Source organism: Carassius auratus, chromosome 16, assembly GCF_003368295.1.
Source record: "Carassius auratus strain Wakin chromosome 16, ASM336829v1, whole genome shotgun sequence".
Lineage (NCBI taxonomy): Eukaryota > Metazoa > Chordata > Actinopteri > Cypriniformes > Cyprinidae > Carassius > Carassius auratus.
In genome coordinates this window covers 7157595-7178105 of record NC_039258.1, presented here as the reverse complement: position 1 = coordinate 7178105, position 20511 = coordinate 7157595, and the positions used below count along the sequence as shown (strand labels likewise).

At 38.5% G+C, this 20511-nt stretch overlaps 1 protein-coding gene across 1 annotated transcript in view; it reads left to right on the top strand.

The window, feature by feature from the left end:
• LOC113115955 (ER membrane protein complex subunit 2-like) overlaps window positions 1–14225 on the top strand; it is a 29801-nt gene extending 15576 nt beyond the window's left edge. The window contains exons 6-11 of the mRNA XM_026283705.1: window positions 714–799; window positions 969–1028; window positions 4282–4363; window positions 4855–4965; window positions 7392–7496; window positions 13623–14225. Of these exons, the coding sequence (XP_026139490.1) occupies window positions 714–799; window positions 969–1028; window positions 4282–4363; window positions 4855–4965; window positions 7392–7496; window positions 13623–13709 (531 nt within the window). The 3' untranslated portion in view covers window positions 13710–14225. The remainder of the gene's footprint in view (window positions 1–713; window positions 800–968; window positions 1029–4281; window positions 4364–4854; window positions 4966–7391; window positions 7497–13622) is intronic.
• The last annotated feature ends 6286 nt before the right edge of the window (window positions 14226–20511 follow it).

Genomic DNA, 20511 nt, shown 5'->3' with positions numbered 1-20511 from the left:
ATAGTTTTGAATTTTAGTTGTCTAAATATGAATTTTACATGTATAATTACAAACTTTTTTGGCATATTTGTATTTAAAAAAAAAAAAAATGTTTTTGTTTTATTTTCTGATCACACAAATGTTCTTGGTAAATATCAAATGTCTAAATAAAAAATAAAGAGAAGGAAATACAATTTAGAACTAAAATAGGCAACAACAACAACAACAAAAAAATCTGTTTCGTAACATATCACATCTATAATTATCAACAAGATGTTTAATACATTTGTTGTTGTTTTTTTGCTGAGGACAATTTGCCATAATTCAGAAGTCTCGATATCCAAGTGATTGGTGATACATTTCTGAAACTAAAATAGGACTTTTTTTTTGTATAATGTTCTATCTGTAGCGTTCTTTTGTGACAATCTGACAGTGTTTGACTTCACTATAATATACCTAAATAGATTTTAGCATTTAAAATTCAAAATCAGTATTTGTCTGATCGACACTCATGAGATGGATGTGAAATCCAACTATGTTAGACTTTGATGCCGTCCCTGTTGTCTTCAGAGCCTGATCAAAAAAATCAGAGGGGATTGTGGAGATTTCTTCAGCTCTCACAATACTGTGATCATTTTACACATCCCTCTTTCTTTCACTCTTTGCTCTTTTCTGTTGCTAACAAACACTTGAAACTCTAATGCGCTAATCCTCTGTGGATGTCAACTCAACAGGCAGCAAGGAAGCGCAAGATCTCCATCCTGCGAGCACAGGGCAAAAGCAGTGAGGCCATCCGTGAGCTCAACGAATATCTGGAGCAGTGAGTGTTTTACAAGAGGATTTAGAACCCCCCTTACCCTTCCCCCCTCCTCTTTTTAATTAAAAAAGGTTTTGCATTTGATTGAGTTGGCCCCCAAGCCTTTCCCTAACCCCCCTTTTGTCCACAGTGGCCTTTCTGATGAGCTAACTACCACTACTCTGTCTTGCAGGTTTGTGGGAGACCAGGAAGCATGGCATGAGCTGTCTGAACTCTACATCAATGAGCATGAGTAATGATATCTTACCTAATTTACATTTTGAAGTCTTTTTGCTTTAGTCTTGCAAGAAGTTGACAGAACATGAAGGTTAATCATATTGTCTGTGGTCAACCTTACCCCATATGGAAACAACATAACCAGAACATATTCACTTATATATCTGCAATTATATCTGCATACTGGGTTTCAATTAGCTCAATTATAATTAGAAAATACAAGATTCATTTTAATCCATGCTTCATTGTTTAAAACAAACTGTAGCCTATTCCATCAAATCAGTGTTGATTATTTTATTTTTGCAGAATTTCAGTTATCTGACATTCGTTTTTTTTTTCCTCAAGAGAAATATATTTCATTTATTTAATATAAAAAAAATTATAGTCTACATTATATTGTTTGATGCCATGCATTCAATTAAAAAAAATAATTTGATATTTTGTGCTTCTTTTAATTTATTCAGACAAAACAGTATATCATTATAATTATTAATTATGTCCATAATGTAAAAAATAACTATCAATAGCTAGAATTGTTTTTTTGGAACTTTTTTAAAAATCCGAGCATTGTAAATGTCAGCAGATTTGCTTCAGTGTATTGTTTAATGTAAAAACTGACTTTAGTGCATTGTTACACAGTGTAGAAATGTAGAGTTTTTCCCTCCTAAACTAAAATTTTAAGATATAATCTCAACTCATCAAAAACATTTAATCAGCAATTAAAGCGATTAATCAGTCACCAGTGTGTCAGTAAATTGTCCAGAAGTTGTCCGCATGGAATGTGATGTTTACGAGGGTTACAAGGTCACATTCACCAGCATATTGCAGGTCATTCTCAGGACCTTCAGTTGACGTGCGACGGTTGCTGCAGCGCTGTGGGACTCTCTGGAGTAAAAGACAGTGAAATGCCAGTCTCAGTCAGGGGCCCTGCTTAAATCTCCATGTCTGTTTGTCCTATGGAGTAGGGCCATAATAGGATTTGTTCCTTGAGCCCCCTCTCCAACTCCTGGGATAAGACTGTGCTCCCCTGCTGATATCTCTTTTGCCAGGGGTTACTTTCTGCCAGGCATCAGGATTGCAGGAAACTTACTTTATGTCTCCTCTCCTCCATCCTTTTTTAATTGTTTTGATCTTATTGTCCACGAGGGGGGCTACGGAGTGTTGTATGTGTGAGAGAAAAAAAGTTGGTTGTCCCGGTCGGAGAGCGCTGGCCGTAGGAATGCAGTCACTCAGTGAGAGCACTGCTTATTAGATACCTCACGGTTTTGTGTAAAGGGCTTTATTGCTGTAGCAGACAGAGGAAATCCAGGGGTGAGAGGATTATCTACCCACTTAGCCCAACTTTTCTAATATCACACCATTCTCTGACACCGTCCTATCTATAGGCGTGTCGGTGTCAATCTTTTTTCTTTCTTCCCTTTCTCTTTCTGTTATTTATTTCAGGTCACAGACTCACTTTTTCCCTTTCCCTCCTCTTCCGGCAAAGTCTGCATTATCACATCCCTCTTCCATGCTATGAAAGAACAGGAGAAAAGGGAAAAAGAGAAATTCCCAAGAGAACGAGGTGGTACCCGTTCTCCCAACCAGTCAAAACAAGACGAAGACAAATAAATGCCACCCTACCAGCTGATTACATAGCTATGTCGGGTGGCTATCTAAACTAAGTAGTACAAGTAGGCCACTAGTGAATCACACTTTTTAATAAGAGTTAAACTAAATTCCACTTTGGTAAAGAAATGTGTCAAAGTGTTGAATTATTTGCTAGATTTAGGTTGCAGAGTGCAAAACTAGCTGGTCTTAAGTGAGCCCTGTGTTGTTACACTGGTTGACCATGTAAACCAAACAAATTAGACTACACAAAACCTTTCATCAAAGTTGTCCGAAAACTTAAAACCAAAATCCATTCTTGTCTAAGGACAACTTTGATCAACGTTTTGGATCCACTTCAAATGTTGACTACTGTAGATTCTGTCAAAATCAGTTAGATGGAGTATACTAGAAAGGGAAGTCTTGATAAACTCAGTTTACATCACTTATCGACCAGTTGGTTGTTGGACAACAAGTCGGTCATTCTAACCAATCGCTAGGTTAGTAGGTTTGTAGGTCCTTCAGGAAATGAATGTGGAAACACATTTACGAATGCTCAGGTAGTGGGTGTTGAGTTCAGTTGTGATGTGGATTGATGCGTGCCTTGCTTTCTTTGTGTTTCTCCATATGTCTGTCTCTCTCTCACTCTTTACATTGCTCTGCCGTATTTTGCACCATGGCAGGAGCACATCTGAAAGTCTTTATGAAGAGGAAATGGTAATTGCAAGCAGCCTTTAACCTTCTGAGTGGCCTGATCTCACTGGCTCACTCCTTCAACCTCTTTGACTGTATATCTTTGAATTTGAAGTCTCTTGAACATTTCCTAAATGGACTCATCATCATCTTATAAGAGTCAGCAATTGCAACAGTCTTTTTCCACCAAAAAAAAGTCCAGTTTGCGTCAACACGTTATTTCTGCCAGTCGTAAGATTACCATCCTTAACTCGATTGGACGCACTCCAGCTCTGTTATACGATTTGATGTGTTGTGATAAATAGATATGTGTGCGCAAGCACGTACTATGTGGGACTTCATGTGTGGACCTTGCACAGAGCGAGACAGAAAGTTTGCTAACGGTAGCTAAAAATGCTTTGCGGTTTTCAGGACTTTAGGCGGTAACGAGCCTTTCAACCCCGTCCACAGCTTTTGGACACATTTGGCTCATTTTTGTGTCTTGTGGGTTTGTCGTAATAGTCCTGAAGTTCTTTTTGAAATTGTTTGGTTTTTTGGTGGGAGCAATGGGGAAATGTGCAGGCCCATGTTGTATACTTATAATGGAGAGAGTGTCTGAGACATGAAACTGTAAATTAGTGTGAGGTCAGCGGCTCAGCTGTTATATCATGTGGAAATGGCTCTTGAAAATGACCTTAAGATCTCGAGATGTCTCGAGATGTCAGTGATGATGCCAGGGACACATTGGTAGACCAGATTCATCTTGGCCTTCTATAAAAAGGTGATAATGAATCTGTTGAAAAGCTTCGTTCATCATTTGACCATATGGGTGTTCATACACAGATTTCCATTAACCCTCATAAAAGCTGATGAAAGGGAAACCTCAGACTGTCATGTCTCTCGACTGTCAACGAGATTGAGTTTCGCTTTGCGTGATCAGCCACAAAGCTACTGGGAGATGTTTTCTATGATCTTCATTTTTTTTTCTTTCTCTTGTTTCTTTCCCACAGTTACGCAAAAGCAGCTTTTTGTCTTGAAGAGCTGATGATGACAAATCCACATAATCACCTGTACTGCGAACAGTATGCAGAGGTATAGTAGCTTTCTTTCTTCCTGCCTGAAACAAATGATCCTTTTCAATATTTTTGCCAAATGTTTTATTGTTAAAATATATGAAAAGTCCCAGAATTTTGTTAGATTAGTTCTTTTTCTGTTGATGAGTCTATATACAGACATAAGTTTGCATCACTTATTCAAATCTTAGTCATATCCTTTTATATCTTCTATGTTAATCGGAGTTGCTTTTTATTTCAACCAACCTTAACATGACCACGTTATTAAACATTAAATATATATTAATATTCTGATTTTTGTTGTTTGAAACATTGCATTTGTAACATGGACAGAAAACACACCTTTTAGTGCTTTTGCACTCTATGGCTATGTGTATCCGTCATGTTGCATGCTTTTGTAGGATTTTCATGTTTATTTAGATCATGTTCTGTTTATTTAGATCTCATGCCAGCTTTAAGTGTGTCTATAACACAACATCACCTTTCTGTTTCCTCTACAATCTCCCCCAGGTAAAGTACACCCAGGGAGGTCTGGAAAACCTCGAGCTTGCCAGGAAGTATTTTGCGCAGGCACTGAAGCTTAACAACAGAAACATGAGGGCCTTGTTCGGCCTTTACATGGTGAGCTGTTCAGAAAACAGACACCTTCTCTATTTCTGTTTTTTTCTGCATGTGAATGGATCGAGAGGTTGTGATTGGTCCGCACGGGTGCAATTGCAATTGATGTTTCCAGCCCCTGTGTTGGGAAAAACTCTGACTCGCAATTTATTTTTTGCTGTAACGTAACCCACCGGACATTTGTAGGGCATTTCTCGGTTTATTCTAGAGATAAACAAATCTTTGACAATAAAAGAATGGTAGAGAAATGGCAACCGCTCCGTCACACGTGGCTCTACTGGAAAGATTCAAGCAATATGTGCGCTGAATAAGCCTTTCATCTGTATTTATTTAAACAGGAAGTTGTCCATTAACACCAATGCATCATTTGTAAGTGACTCCTGACATATGAACACAAACAGCCAGCCAGGGGCAGAAGGCCGACAGAGAGTGCGCAGGGAGCCACACACAGGCCCTCTGTTCAAACATACACACACACACACACACACGCAAGCTTCAGTAGTTCAAACACAGAACCATGACAGTCATCAGCTCTCTTTGATGTGCGATTTGCACGTGAAACAAGGCTGGCAATAGTGGGAAGTCGGTCAGTACTACAAAGCCAAGAGCCGGTTACCCAGTCATATGTAGCTAAAAACGACACCATCCTGCAAAAACACAAGAGATTGTGACCGAATTTGGCAATTGACAAAAAATGTTTGTTAATAAGTGTTTGTTTTTTTTCAAAGATAATGAAGGTGAGCTAAAAAAAAACCGCATGCATTACGAGGAAAAGTCAGTTATTTTGCAGCTACTATCACAAAATTCTGGAAATGCACAAGTTGACTCGCAACAAGAACACTTTTGACATAATGTTTTTGATACTAGTGTTCTTAACGATGCCAGTGTAAACCTATTAAAATCAATCATTATTTTTTTATTAAAATAAAGCTAAAATACATTTAAAAAATAACCAAAAATTATTCAGACACCAGAAATTGTTTTATTTTTATACTAGTTATGCAGGATACTATAGTTAATTAATGTAAGGGAGGATAGCAAAATAAAGTAGCCTAAACCGTGACGTATTATACAGAAATATTCTTCATGAAGTGGACCACCTGTAAATTGATTAAAAGACACCTTGACTTTGGTGTTTTGCTTAAGTGTTTTTCTTTAATTGCTAATATGACCTTTGTACACTACAGACTGAACCAAATTAAGCATTGCTTGGTAATTGGTTGACCTAAATTGGTATTATCTAATTGTGTACTTAAATTGAACAGCTGGCAGCTATTCAAATTCATTAGACACCTTTCTACCAAAGCTTGTTCTGACACAGTTTAACTCTTTTTACCATTTTCTAAACTATAGCGAAATCAATTCTGATAATGTGAGAAATGTTGAAGGTGTCTGAATAAATTTAGTTTGACTGTATATAAATATTAGATGAAATATACAAAAAACTTAAATGAAAATGAGAAAAGTGACTTGGAAACTACTTGAATTAAAATAAGGTTAACTACTAAAATTTGTAGAACTAAAAAAAAAATAAAGCTAAATAGAAATATTAAAGAAACAAAACCTAATAAAAGTGACTAATCACATAAACATAATTTGAAGTATTAAAAAACACTATAAAAGCATATAAATATAAACTTTAATATAAAATTTTGAATATTTGCTTTAATTTTTCAGTTCGGGTAAAATGTTGTTTTCATCAACAGTAAATTTGATACATAAATGACAAAATATTGACTAAATTTACAGGACATTTTCGCCAAACCTAAAACAAAAAAGCAGTATTAAAATGATTACAGATTGGGACTCGGGTGACCAAACATTTTCCTTAACAGTGCCTATTTGCAGGGCCTACCGATCTTACACACCCCAAAATCCAGAAGCCGAGGGATTTGCTGCCAGAAACAGAGATGAGGTTGATTGTGTGCAGTTAAAGTTTCAGCACATCCATGGGGAAGGGCTTTCATGATAGCCAACAGAGCACTGCGAGCTCTGCTGAGCGGGTCTAATAGCAATAACGAGGGAAAGATGGAGGATTTGTGGTTGTGGAAAGGAGATCGTGTAGCGGCTGGAGAGCATGATTCACGTTGCGCTATGCCGTTCACACGCCGCCTCCCTGACACTCCCAGGCCTGTCAGCACCGCCTATCCTATCTCTGATGCGAGAGACATCAAGCTGCGTTAACACAGCGCCCTGGCTTTTTTTCACCAGGCTCAAAACCATCACATTTTCCACCCTTTAAAAAATACCCCTACGTTGCCATCAGAGTTTAGCCACCCTTCCATTATGTGGACTTTAAGTGGGAGTCGATGGGCATTTATCTCATGACTCTTTATTGACTCTGTAGGAATGGTGATACTCTAATCTTTATGTGTTTCCTCCAACACTGTGGTCCATCTCACCCTTATTTGTTGTCTCTTCTCCTGCAGTCGGCCAGTCACATCGCCGCCAGCCCTAAAGTTAGCGCAAAGGTGAAAAAGGACAACGTGAAGTATGCCGCATGGGCCACTTCTCAGATTAGCAGAGCCTATCAGGTGAGAGGAGTTCATGAGTAGGGATGTTGATTTAGTTTATCTGAATTTATAGATAGATGGATAGACAGATTTAAAAAATTTAATTAAATAAAAAATATATTTAACAGATGTATCGATTAATATTGTGTGTGTGTATATATATATATATATATATATATATATATATATATATATATATATATATATATATATATATACTGCAGAATCTTAAAAAAAAAAAAAAAACATTTTTTACCATGGCTTCCACAAAAAAAATTACAATAAAATAAAATATGCATGGTGTGTCGAGATGCTAATTACAGTATTTTGTTTGATGTTGAATCCTTTAAATCAATGCCATAGATATACCGTCTTTACCTACTCAGATTGCCCAGCTTCAGTTACTGGCAGTGCCGTTTGGCTGCCTGTGTTCTTTCTTTTCTGTCTTGCAGGCACAGTCTGATATACAGACAGTGGTGTACATCCCCAGACAGTGAGCGTATGCCATGCCTTCATGCTGGGTCTGTGCTGAACACGCGTGCCCGAGCAGAGCACAGCTAATGTGTTGACTTAAGCCCACAGGGCCTGGCATTGTGTTACGCAGCTGTTTTCTATGTCTGCATGTTAAAGTGCCACTATCCCTATGAAGCATACCAGCTGGTGCCAAACACAGGCCTCGGGAGTTAGCAAGGGGAAAATATGCAGCGCGCACACCACGGCTGCAAGGGGAGGCAATAATGATAGCAGAAGAAAGGAAAAAGTGAAGTGCACCACGCATGGTATCACTAAAGCGGTTTATACTGTTGCCATGGTACACAATGTAAATATTATACATTTATAAGAAATCTTAACTGCCATCAGGGTTATGATATACATCGATTTTTTAAGGATTGACAGTTAAAAGTGTAATAAAGAGGCACTTAGTCAGCAAATATGGCCATCAGGGGCCACACACACACACACACACAAGTGTACCCTTGGAGTGTTTCCTGTGTGGTTGGAGGACTCTTGTCACACACTGTTGATGGAGCCCCCTTTACTTTGACATGTTGGTGGGCATCTGAGTTCCAAAGATGGGTTCTTCAGAGGTTCACCACAAGACAAGAGTCTGATCAGAATGAACTAGATCTTGCCGTTAAAGACATCCAAAAAGGAAAAATGGCATCTTACTCACCATCATGTTGTTCCAATTCTGTAACAGACAAACATGCACAAACATATATATATATATTTAAAAGAATGTTTCAACTGTTTTTGTTCATACATTGAAAGACAATGAGGTCCAAAACAACTTAGGATCCCATTGACTTTTATAAAATATAAATATTTGGGCCTATGAAATATGCATTGTTACTTTTTTTTTAAATTCTTTTATAGAAGTAAACATTCAAGGACTGTTTTCCACTTTCAAAAGTAACATATCGACCTTGTGGTCTCCTAGCCTCAGGGTGGTTTAAAACTTGGCCGGGTTTCTGTTGGAATTTCCAGACCACCCAATAATGGATATTAATGTTCCTTTCGTTCCTTCTGTCTTGCTTCACACAATCATCTTCTGTATCTTTCTAGATTCCTGCATTTACTGAGCTGTATGCCTCATGAGAGATTTTACTCACAAGAACGTCACTGCTTATAGATTTATGGATTTATTTAAGAATGTTTTTTTGTTTGTTTTTTTCGGTCCACATATTGCTGTTGGGCACAGTGTTGTTTTGGACCTCATTTACTTACATTTACTTACATATTTTGTTCAGCAGATTTGGAACAGCATGACAGTTAGTGTTTAAAGGATAGTTCACCCCAAAATAAAAATTCTGTCATTAATTACTCACCGTCATGTCTTTCCAAATCAGTAAGTCCTTCATTCATCTTCGGAACACAAATGAACCCTTAAATGCATACCTTGGGTCTTTACCGACCCGGGTCATCATTCTCTACCTTGTCCCTCCTTCGTTTTTCTTTTTAAGTTAGACATCAACTTTCTTAGAATCTAAATCTATTAATTATAAACAATATAACAAAAAAGTTATGCAGACATAAAACAAACGAATATCATCAGCAAAAATGGAACTGGTTTGAATGGCTTTACTGCAGAGCAATTACTTTACGCTATGAAATATAAATGTCATTGTAATTTGATGCTGGATGTGGTGATTAAGCTGCCAGTGATCAAAACATTGAAAATGAACTCATTGAAAATGCTAGTTTTGAGAATATGGCTGAGATTGTGAATGTGAGGCAGATGCTGAATGTACTGTGGATGCTCTGATGATGACAGCAATGGTAAAATCATCTGCTCATATCGAACCCTTTTAAATTTCAAAATGTAACGAAATATGCTTTGTTTTATTCTTCTGTAATTGTTCTTAAAATATCAAGAGAGTTTTTTGATATTGCAGCAGTTCGAGATCCATCCGTGCTGGATATATAGGTTTGGGTCACTAAAGACCCGAATATGTAATAATGATTGGCAAAACATTCATGCATTTAAGGGTTCAGATACTTTTGATGATTTCCGAGAGCTCTCTTTACACGGAGGAGATGAATTGTTGAATAAAGTTGTTATTTTTGTTTTCTTTGCAGGCAAAAAGTATTCTCATAGCTTTGTAAAATTACGGTTGAATCACATGGATTATTTTAAAGATGTCCCTGTTATGTTTCTGGACCTTGATTGTGGTAGTATCCTTGCTGTCTATGGGAGGGTCAGAGAGCTCTCTGAAATCATCAAAAATATCTTAATTTGTGTTCTGAAGATGAACGAAGTTCTTTCGGGTTTGGAATGACATGAGGGTAAGTAATTAATGACAGAATTTTCATTTTTGGGTGAACTATCCCTTGAAAGGTCAGTTTACTGGTTAGGGTTAGACAGAACAATGACAGAATTTCCATTTTTGGTAAACACTGTGCATAACATCAACGGATATCTGCTGACGGTGTTGGTGCTTTGGAGGTATTGCATATGATGCATAGATTTTTTTTGACACAATGTATCAGGGGCTTTGATGTTGCTTATAAGAGAAGGGTGGATGCTTGAAATACTGTGCTAGAATCATGCATGTCCTCTTGTGACACAGATATTGTGAAACGGCATTGAATATTCAAGAAGGAATTAACCTAAGGCTGTTCAGAATAAGCCATTTATCCTGAACCTTGTTCACTGTACCTGAAAAAAAAAAAAACTTTGTTGTATTGAGAGGTCAGCATAACCTGTTGTATTCCTTGCTTTGAAGAACATCTGAGGTCTTTCAAAGAGAAGTTGAGTCACCCTTTAGCAGAGTAGCTTTGATTGATGAGGTCTTCTGGAGGTTAACGGTGCCTTCCAACCTCAGTTGGTTTGCATACCATTCAAGTCACTTTCTGGCCATAGTTGATGTCCTCGGACAATTGTTCGAATTGAATTTGATGGCACATTCTCTGCTCAACTCACTTCTTTTTTCCTCTTAGTGCTCTCTGTGTTTGACTTTGAGCATAAATACATTAACTTCATCCTTCTCTCTCAATATAGAGCTAATAATTCACTGCTGATATCACTCCGGCTGTCAAGGCCTGAGTCAGTCCACGTTTCATAATAGTCATACAGACTGATGACTCACTTCGCTGATGGATTAGGGTGCAACAGAGTGCTTCTGATTCATAATGCCATAGCCCTCACTCAAAGCAGATTGAGTGATACGACAGGGTCGGACCATCATAGTACACTCAAGAAACAAAAGGCACACGCATATTCCTTAATTTGAGTGAGTAATTGCAATTACCCAGTCGCTTGTTTGCAACAATCAATGCAAACATTAAAACATTGACATTGAGTCAGCATGTTTTGAAATCCATGATATGCTTGGACTGCTGAACATCGAGTAGTCCTCTGTGCCATTTGTAGATGCCCTTGACTTTTGCACTGGTCTAAAACGTGATGGAATCCATCATTCAGAACAAACCACACAGCTTACTTGCACAACAATGTGGGGATTTTGTGAGAATGCTGGGAACGGCAGCCTGGCACAGACCACATATCAACTCCATTAATCTAGCAATGTTTCCCAGTAAGAAAATAACATTTGTCTCTCTGTATGTGTACATGTCCAGCGGGAGCCATGAATTACTTGCAAAGACACAGATATGCACTGCCAAGCTCAGAAACGGCACTGCCATGCTTTCTCCGCCAAGCTTTGCATGCTTTTTGTCTGTTTACCCAATGAGTTCACTGGGATGGCTGGCTCTCTCCTTTTACAAGCACACCCACAGCCCATTATGATGCAGATGCAGAAGGTCTAGAATACCTGGAGAAAGCTGTCTATTAGCTTTCCCATTCATCCGAATGGCATTTTTTAGGCTGGCACAACTGACCCTTCACATGGAGTTTGATTTACAGGTGATTTGACTTGTCATAAAGCCAAATCCGCCATTTTTATCTGACAAACAAAACAGTCAGAAGAGTAGATTAACATTGGTGGAATTGAACTTGAAAAATGCTGTGTATTGACATCTTACCGCGATTGAAACGGATACTTCTGATGTTCATTCATGTTTATTTTGTGCTGCAACTAGTAAAGAGGAAGGGATGATCGCTTTACATGCTGCTTGAACTGAGGCACTACAGCGATCTATCACAACACATTAAACAGCCACAAAACTGTATTTATTCTTTGAATTTCTTAAAAAAATTTGAAAGCTGAGACTTGTATGTCAGCACTTTGTTAGGTTTCTCTTTGCCCGACGATGTATTTTTCACTGGTTGAAAACATGATGTGTGACGTGAGAGCATGGCTTGTTGGATATAGCAACCATAACAAAGGGTGGCGGGTCTTTGCAAAGAGTCAATTTGAAATCTGACATCTTTACATGGGGCATATATGCAAATCTGATTTCTGAAGAATCAAGTGATGCTGAAGACTGGAGTAATGGCTTCAAAAAAGTCAGCTTTGCCACAGCAGCTTGAGTTCAATCCCCAACATTACTGACAACACTGGATTATTTGAAGCAAGACATTTGTTTATATTTCTCATCTTGGTTAACTTTATTTTTTAAAATTAAAATAGTTTAATTGTCATCATGATGCTCATTTTTGGTGTAGTTGCAGCATCTACCAGCAGGGGTTATGTTAACCAGCCTTGACCTCTTAATTTCCTCCAAAACACCTTACACAACTGCTGCTTCAGCTGGAGTTGCTGTGGTGATTGGGATACGTTGCAGACGTCAGACGTGACTAATGAGGAGAAACGGAGAGCACAGCCTTTAATGGATAGTGGATTGGTTTATTATGTCAATTGCTGGAGGGGAGGATAGAGGAGTGAGCTTTGGACGATATGCTCAATTTGTCCAGTTTGAGTGAGGCAGAGGGACTCAGATGAGTCACAGGCGGATGTGGCAAGAGCATGTAAGTATACTTGGCCATGGGGGCTGTCGGCTAATGGGTTTTTGTGAGTGAGCTTGTAAGTTGGTGACTCATTAGGCCGTAGTATCCCTCCAATCCTTTTACTCTCATAGGGCAAACAAGGAGAGACGAAGAGAGAACTGTGGTGGCATCTCAATTACTCTACTACTGCAGGCAAATGCGTCATCACCATTTCAGCTATTTTTGATCAAGTTTTCAATAAAACTAAAATTGAAAATGAAGTTACAGTATTTAAAATACTTATATAAAGTACTTATAATAGGCTTTAGTTATAGCCGTGAACCATGATTTGCTAAAGTACTTGCTATTTCGCAGTGCATTACAAGTCATCTGTTTATGCTTCGTTTTCCTCGAAGAAACTGATAGAACATGTTAAAATGCAACTGAATGCAGAGATTATGAGTGCCAGCAGATTAATACAAACCTTGGTTGCTTCAAGGGTATACTGGGGAGTCTCCAGGAAATCAAATTTTAAAATAACCCATGTACTATTTGCATTCTCTAATTTAGGCACCCTGGGATAGGGCCTTAATTTGCAAAGATTTGTAACCATGGTCATTACATTCATTCTCCCTCTTATAACAAGTTTGAAGTGATTTATGAATGCAGCTCCTGCAAGGAGACACAGGAATCGTACACAAATACTTGTCTTTTAACATTAGTATGTCATGGACTATGATAAAACGTAACACAAAAACATTGTAAATGGAATGATGTCCTTTCATCAACCCCTCTCTCTCTCTTTCTGTTTCTCCTAGATGGCGGGCCGTGGGAAGAAGGAGAACAAATGCTCGGTGAAGGCGGTAGAAGAAATGTTGGAGTCCATGCAGATCACCATGTCTTAAACCTCAGCTCTGCCCCCCCCCCGCCCCCACAACCTCTGTCACCACAACACCATGGCAGCTCTCCCTGCTCACTAGAGTACACCACCACCACCACCACCACCACCCTCAGACCAGACCACCCAACCCAACCACCTCTGTATCGGTTCATCCATCTTTGTATTGTTTTGAGGTCTCCGGGTAGGCTTCAGACACCCCAAACCATTCCACAAGTTTCTTGATTCAACCTTCAGCACTCCTTTATTTATTATTAAGAGCTTATCATTGGGTCGTCTGGTGGAATCAAATGTGTCTGCGATGGAAGTGAGCGTGAAAAGGAAAATCGACGTAATGTTTTTAGTTCGGTCAGTTCTTGTAGTTTATAAAAAAAGAGAAGACTGTGAGAAGATGGAAATGTACTTAGTGTATGTGCAAGAAACTGATGTCATGACTGATCTGTTTCTTAGTAAAATAAATGAACCAGCTGGAAGATCAGCTTCTTTCTTAGCAAATAAAGGACTGCATTTTTGACTAACCATACCCGTGTTTTGGTGGGTCTCTTCATTGATCAATTATCTGTTTTATCTATTAATATCCAAGGAGCATTTCTTCTCTCAGTCTGTTTTTTTGGAGTATTTTGATTAGTTTTAAATCTCACAACTGAAAGATCATCTAATAATCTCTTGCTTTTCATCATTTAGCAGATGCTTTTAAAAACTTAGTGCATTCAGGCTAACAATTTTTACCTAACGTGTTCCCTGGGAATCGAACCCACAACCCTGTGCTGCTAACGCAATGCTCTACCACTTGAGCAACAGGAACACTGTTTAGGTGAATCTATATGTCTAAATGCATAGATTTCAAAGCATCATTTTTCTCCCTCACTCAGTTTTCTAGGAATGTTTTAACTTGTCGTTTTCAAAGATCAGCTCTTCTCTGAGCCGCTATAAGCTATTGAGCGGTTAGAAGCCTGTTCGGACCACCCTTGGACCACTGAATGATAATAGCAATAAAGAGGATAATAATCGCCATTACTATGGTCATATAATGTGCCCTCAGAAGACTTCAAGAAGCGATAGAGCCCCAGCTTCACGCTACCCCATTGGGCAGCTGCTGGGATCTGTTGAAATACTTAAGAGCAACAGAAATTCCCATTAAAAGAAGGCTGAGCAGCAGGCACTCTCTCGCTCCCAACGATCCGACTGGAACTCGTGCCCCTCAATTACAGCAAGACCGGCAGGAAAGCTTGGCCGGTAATTAAAACAAAAGCACTTTGAATGCATAAATTTGGGTTTTTCTCAAGTGGCAGAAAAGGAAAGATTGAGAGAGGCTGTGAAAAGGAGGTCTGGTTTCCTACTGTGTCCATTTGTAATGGTCACTTCGCTTTTGGGACTAAATGAGCGTTATTTCTTACCCGTGCCGGGTCAGCTGCTACTTCCATCTCTTTTGTTTATTAAGTCGTGGCAATTGTCTCATAATTTCACATGCAGTCCGGTGGAAAAGTTGAGCGTTGACTTTATTGCCTCTCTTTTTTTCCCCCCTCGTGGACCGACTGACTTGTTAAGGGGCTTGAAAGCCTGAAGTGGGAGCGGTGAAAGTCATTTACTCATCAGTTTTAATACTTTGGTCAGTGGATGTGTCTGCGTTTGATTTCACATTCCAAGCTCGCAGAACCAACGAAAGCCTGGGGACCGCGGAGGGAGACTGACAGAGCGGTTATTTTTACAGGAACCGCTGCATTGAAGTGTAGCTTTTTGAGGAACCATCAAGGATGGTTCATTTGAGAGAGAATATCATTTACATGTGGATTCTTGTATCCCAGGCAACTAAGAATGGAAGAAGCCAATGCCCTCTCTTGTAAAGGTCATTAAAGGCTTGTAAGTGGTCTGTAAAAGAACATGTCAATCACTTTGATGTGTGAGTGATATGCAAGACCAACAAAACCGCCCTTTAACTTAATGCAATAGTGCCATCTGTAGTCAGGAGGGTGTTTTTCTTTTCCTCCTCTTTGCTCTATTCCAAGTTTAGGGATCTTTTCATGAACATTAAGAAGTTTTTAAAAGAGGAAGTTGAAGAGTCATCCATCTCACATTTGAAAATAATTTGCCAAGATGCTCTGGTGTAACATGAGACATGCTATATACAGGTAGAAACTAATGCAATTCATGGTAACATGCTTATACGGTGTTGTTCATCATCAACACAGAAACTGCTGCATCTGATTTAGTGTTCCAGTAATCACAGCTCTAATTTCTGTGGGGGCTTCTCAGGAAGATGGAAAATCAGCTGAACCAGACTCCATTCCAAAAAGATCCAACAGCTGGGGCATTTAAATGCTATGTCATTGAAGTCAAAGACAAAGCACTGTGGATTAGTTGTCCGTGATATTTCTAATTCCTTTAGTCTATGTCACAGCTCAACCACGAGTCTACCCCTGAACAGCAAGCTTGGGGAATTGGTCCATTGATCTGACTTTATTTCTCTCAATTATATTGTTTCTTGCACTTGCAACATTTGATTGTAAAGTGCAACTTTAAATATCACAACTGTACTTGCTTTATGACTTTAAACCTTGCAATATGATAATATCTCATACACCTCAAATTCTCATAATAGTGATCATATTTTGATCATATATTTTCATATATATTTTCTCACATACGATTTTCTCATATTTGCTACTTAATACTGTATTGAGCCATGTTTACATTCTCAACTTCTCATAATAGATATTACATTTTACAATGTGATTTTTCACAATATGACTCACATTTGCAACTTTGTTTCCCTTTAATTGGGACTGTATCTTGCAATTATCTTACAATTAGGGGTGTAACGATACGCGTATTCGTATTGAACCGTTCGGTACGACGCTTTCGGTTCGGTACGCGGTACGCATTATGCATACCGAACGGTTCGTTGGACTAATTAATTATATTTGAAAAAAAAAAAGAGAAATATAATGATATGCGTTCAACAAGGTAGCCCAATAACCCAAACGACGTAACAGGCAACGCCCCTGACACTCCCGAAGAAGAAAAAAACACCAACTTATGTTTATGTTATGTTATGACTCAGTCAGGCGCTCGCTCACTCAGTACGCGCTGAAGGCTCGTTGCAAAATGGCCAATGCGTTTAACAGACTAGAAAAAGAAGATGACTCTCAAACATATTGTTTGAGATGCATGATTCCATCTATGAGCTGCTCGATCAGAGTGACATGAGAGCCCCTCCTTAGAACATTATTTGTAAATCCATGTTATGGTAAGTGTGCACGTGAAGTCTTTGCACACTTTCTGAAATCCACACTGTGGTAAGTTTGCACACTACACTAGTGCTCTGTATTCTTTCTAAAATCCTATATAGTGAGGGCTTCGCGCGGTTGCTTCATTGCTTTAAAAAAAAAAAACACCAGCGTGAATACTTGAAACATGTCAACTCATTTACGCCGACATCACCTTATTGTGTCAGTATCTGGGAAAAGACGAAAAAAAGGAGAAACATGCACGCAACAAACTATGCCTGCAGCATTTAGACACCAGTATTATAGCTTACAGGGAATCCAAAGTGCACCCAAACACCAGACCTGTTGGTTATTTTAGGATCTTATATTTCTGGTCTGTTAAATGCATTAGACATTTTGCAATGAGCCTTCAGCGCGTGCTGAGTGAGCGAGCGCCTTAGGGTCCGTTCACATATCGCTCCTAAAAACGCGTGGAAAACGCTAAGCACGTCTTTCTCCTCCTTTCCAAAGCGCTCGGGCAGAAGCGCTCATGAGGCGTCTGTCTTTGCTAAGCAACAATGACGTGCTCTCTCCATGAGACGCGGAAATTTCAGCGAAGGATAAATGGATTTGCAGCTCTAAAAATCGCTTGCAGTAGCTCTGCTACTAAATTTATTTCAAAATTGCAATCCATATACAACTATAATCAGCTGTTCCTTCATCTTGGCTGAGTTTTCAACGTTGTTATGGGAAAGGATGAAGCTGATTGGTTGGTTCTTGTCACATGAGCCGCGGTGCGCTTGCGGCATTCTGAAAAGTTGAGATGTTTTTGCATTTTGCTGTATCTAAAACGTACCGAACCGAACCGAACCGAACCGTGACATCAGTGTATCGTATCGAACCGAACCGTGAATTTTGTGAACCGTTACACCCCTACTTACAATGTATCTTTTTCTCATAATCAGAACTTTAAATCTCACAATGAGACTTAATATTTTGCTTGTATGTCTTTGTTGTAATTTTAGACTTTGTTTTTCCAAATTATTAGTCAATGCAGGTAATACTGAATTAAAGTTAGACGAGATAGATTTTCAGCCCCTAGTATCAAGTCACAATTGCTGAGTAAATGCCTTTATTCCAACTCTAAGCATACATTTTATGTAAAGACATCTATTTGCCACTACAGAAGTGATTCTTCCTTTAAATTTGGCATACATCTTGCAATTTCGACTTTGTAGGATGCAAATTCAGTTATGAGAAGCCCTGGTCGCTTTATAACTCAAAATGCTTTCGACTACGCAAAACCTCTTTTAAACTATTTATTTCTTCGGAGGCAGAAACAGGCTACCATAGTACTGCATGGGAAATAGTGGGTCGAGGCGGAGAGGAGACACTCGGATGTCTGCTGTGCATTACACACTTAAGCCCCTGTGGATACTCCCCAGGTGATGAGCCAGTGAAGGTATTAATCATCTGTAATCCATACACTCCGCACCGCAGACGGTGAATGGAGATAAATCTCCATGTGTAGAAAGTGACTCCTCTCTGTGCTATTTTTCGAAGAGAAACGCAATGATCAGAGGGAGTCTATGAAGGTGAGGAAAGAGGGAGTCTCCCCATGGTTCCCCTATAGAATTCCCAGGGTGGCTGGAATTGGCAAGAGAATTGAATTGGGGCATGGGGTTTCCCCCGCAGCACATCTGTCTCTCTCCGGTTTAGGGATGAGGCTGGGAGGACTGAAGATGAATGAGACGCATTAACCCTGTCTAGTCAAGTCACAATGCACCATGCAGTGAGGAAACAATGTTTGCTTCAGAGTGAGCCGTGTATTCTTTAATTACATCTCTGAAGTCGAATTAAAGGGATAGTTCACCCAAAATTCGGTCATTAATTCCTCTAATATTAAGAAGCTACAAGAATACGTTTTGTGCGCAAATCAAATAAAAATAACTTTTTTCAACATTTTCTTCTGATTCATTTTCCTTGATGATTCTTTTAGTTATTTATTTACTTGTGGAAGAAATATTTGGGAATAGGAAAGACAAATTTGGGGAATTTTCAAAGACAAATCTTTTACCACTGATAGGTCACTGAAAATTCTGTAACAATTTTCTCATCATCATGTTCCAGACCCATATGAATTGTTATCTTCTGTGAAACATTTTGGAATGACATGAGGGTGAATATATCATAACAGAATTAAAATGGTGGGGCGAACTGTCCTTTAAAGTGCAAATAACATATTAATTTAATTCTTAGTCTTATTATATAAATAAATGATATACTGCGGTTCAGAAAGTCAAATTAGTTCAGTAATTCTATCACTTCAGAATGTAATGTTGAATCATATAATCTTTTTATTGCTTGAAAAAAAAACTTTAATTTGTTACTTTCAGTGCCTGGCTATCTCTTTATATGTTTTAATTGCTGCTATCCAATTTTTTTTAAATATTGTTTAGCATATTGTTAACTGATCAGGCTCATGTCACTGACTAATAGTTTAACTACCATGACTGGTTACAAAATGACTGGAAATGTTTTTGTTTTCTTAAATATCACCATAGGTTTCTGAGCACAGCATTCTGTGTGGATAGCATTCTTTGGGGTGAAACCAATTGTTGCACAACAACAATTCATTCAATATTCGGACTGCACCGGTTTATGCAATAAACATTTGACCTCCACACATTCAATCTTTCAATCATTGTTTATAGAACCAAATGTTATAAATTAATGCAAAAAAAAAAAAAAAAAAAAAAAGAAGGTAGGCCTGTCGTATGTACAGGTCCATGCAAACCTAACAAAGATAACTTTTATGGGAATTAGAAGAGGATGAAAAGAATAAAATAATTTTCAACAACAAAACCAGAAATAAATGTTGGATCTGTTAAATGTTGGCAATAAAATCCGTCCACTATATCACATGGGTGGATTCAGGGTGGACCGCAAAAGTTTGCAAAAATGATCCGTCTGTGGTTTTCGCTTTTTAATTTAATTTCTGTCTTTCTTTTCAGCACCTGGACAAAGTGTTTATTTCTTTCTCTCTCTCTCTTTCTCTCTCTTAAGATATGTGAATATATTTCCACTACAAAAATAAATAAATAAATAAGCAAGTAAATAAATATAGACAAGATAATGTTCTCAAACCACAGCAGTTCCTGTGGGCCGCCGTCCTTCTTTCTTTCTCTCTGGCTGGAGTGAGTCCACTAGGTTCTTTGATATCCAACATGGAAACTCTCCACATAGACAGCAAGACGTCAGCATCCATCAAAAGACTTTCATGAGCTTTATAAAGCTGCGGATCAAAAGCATGTTTCCATCTAAAAAAGGTATTGATGACAAAAATCGGTGCCAGTAAGGTCTATACGTGTGATTACTTACAGGCAAATATTATTGCGCCTCACGGCATTACGTTCCATATGCTTATAAAACAGTATGCTTTGCTATGTGGCCAATTTCTTAATGCATAGGAACCTACAGTATGTGGACTCACTCAGCATCTCTGATATCTGTCTTTTGGACGCTTGTGTTGTTTAAAGTGAATTGCGTGATTTCCAGGAACAATGTGTTTTTGTATTTAATGGTCCTTCAAGTACAGGCTTG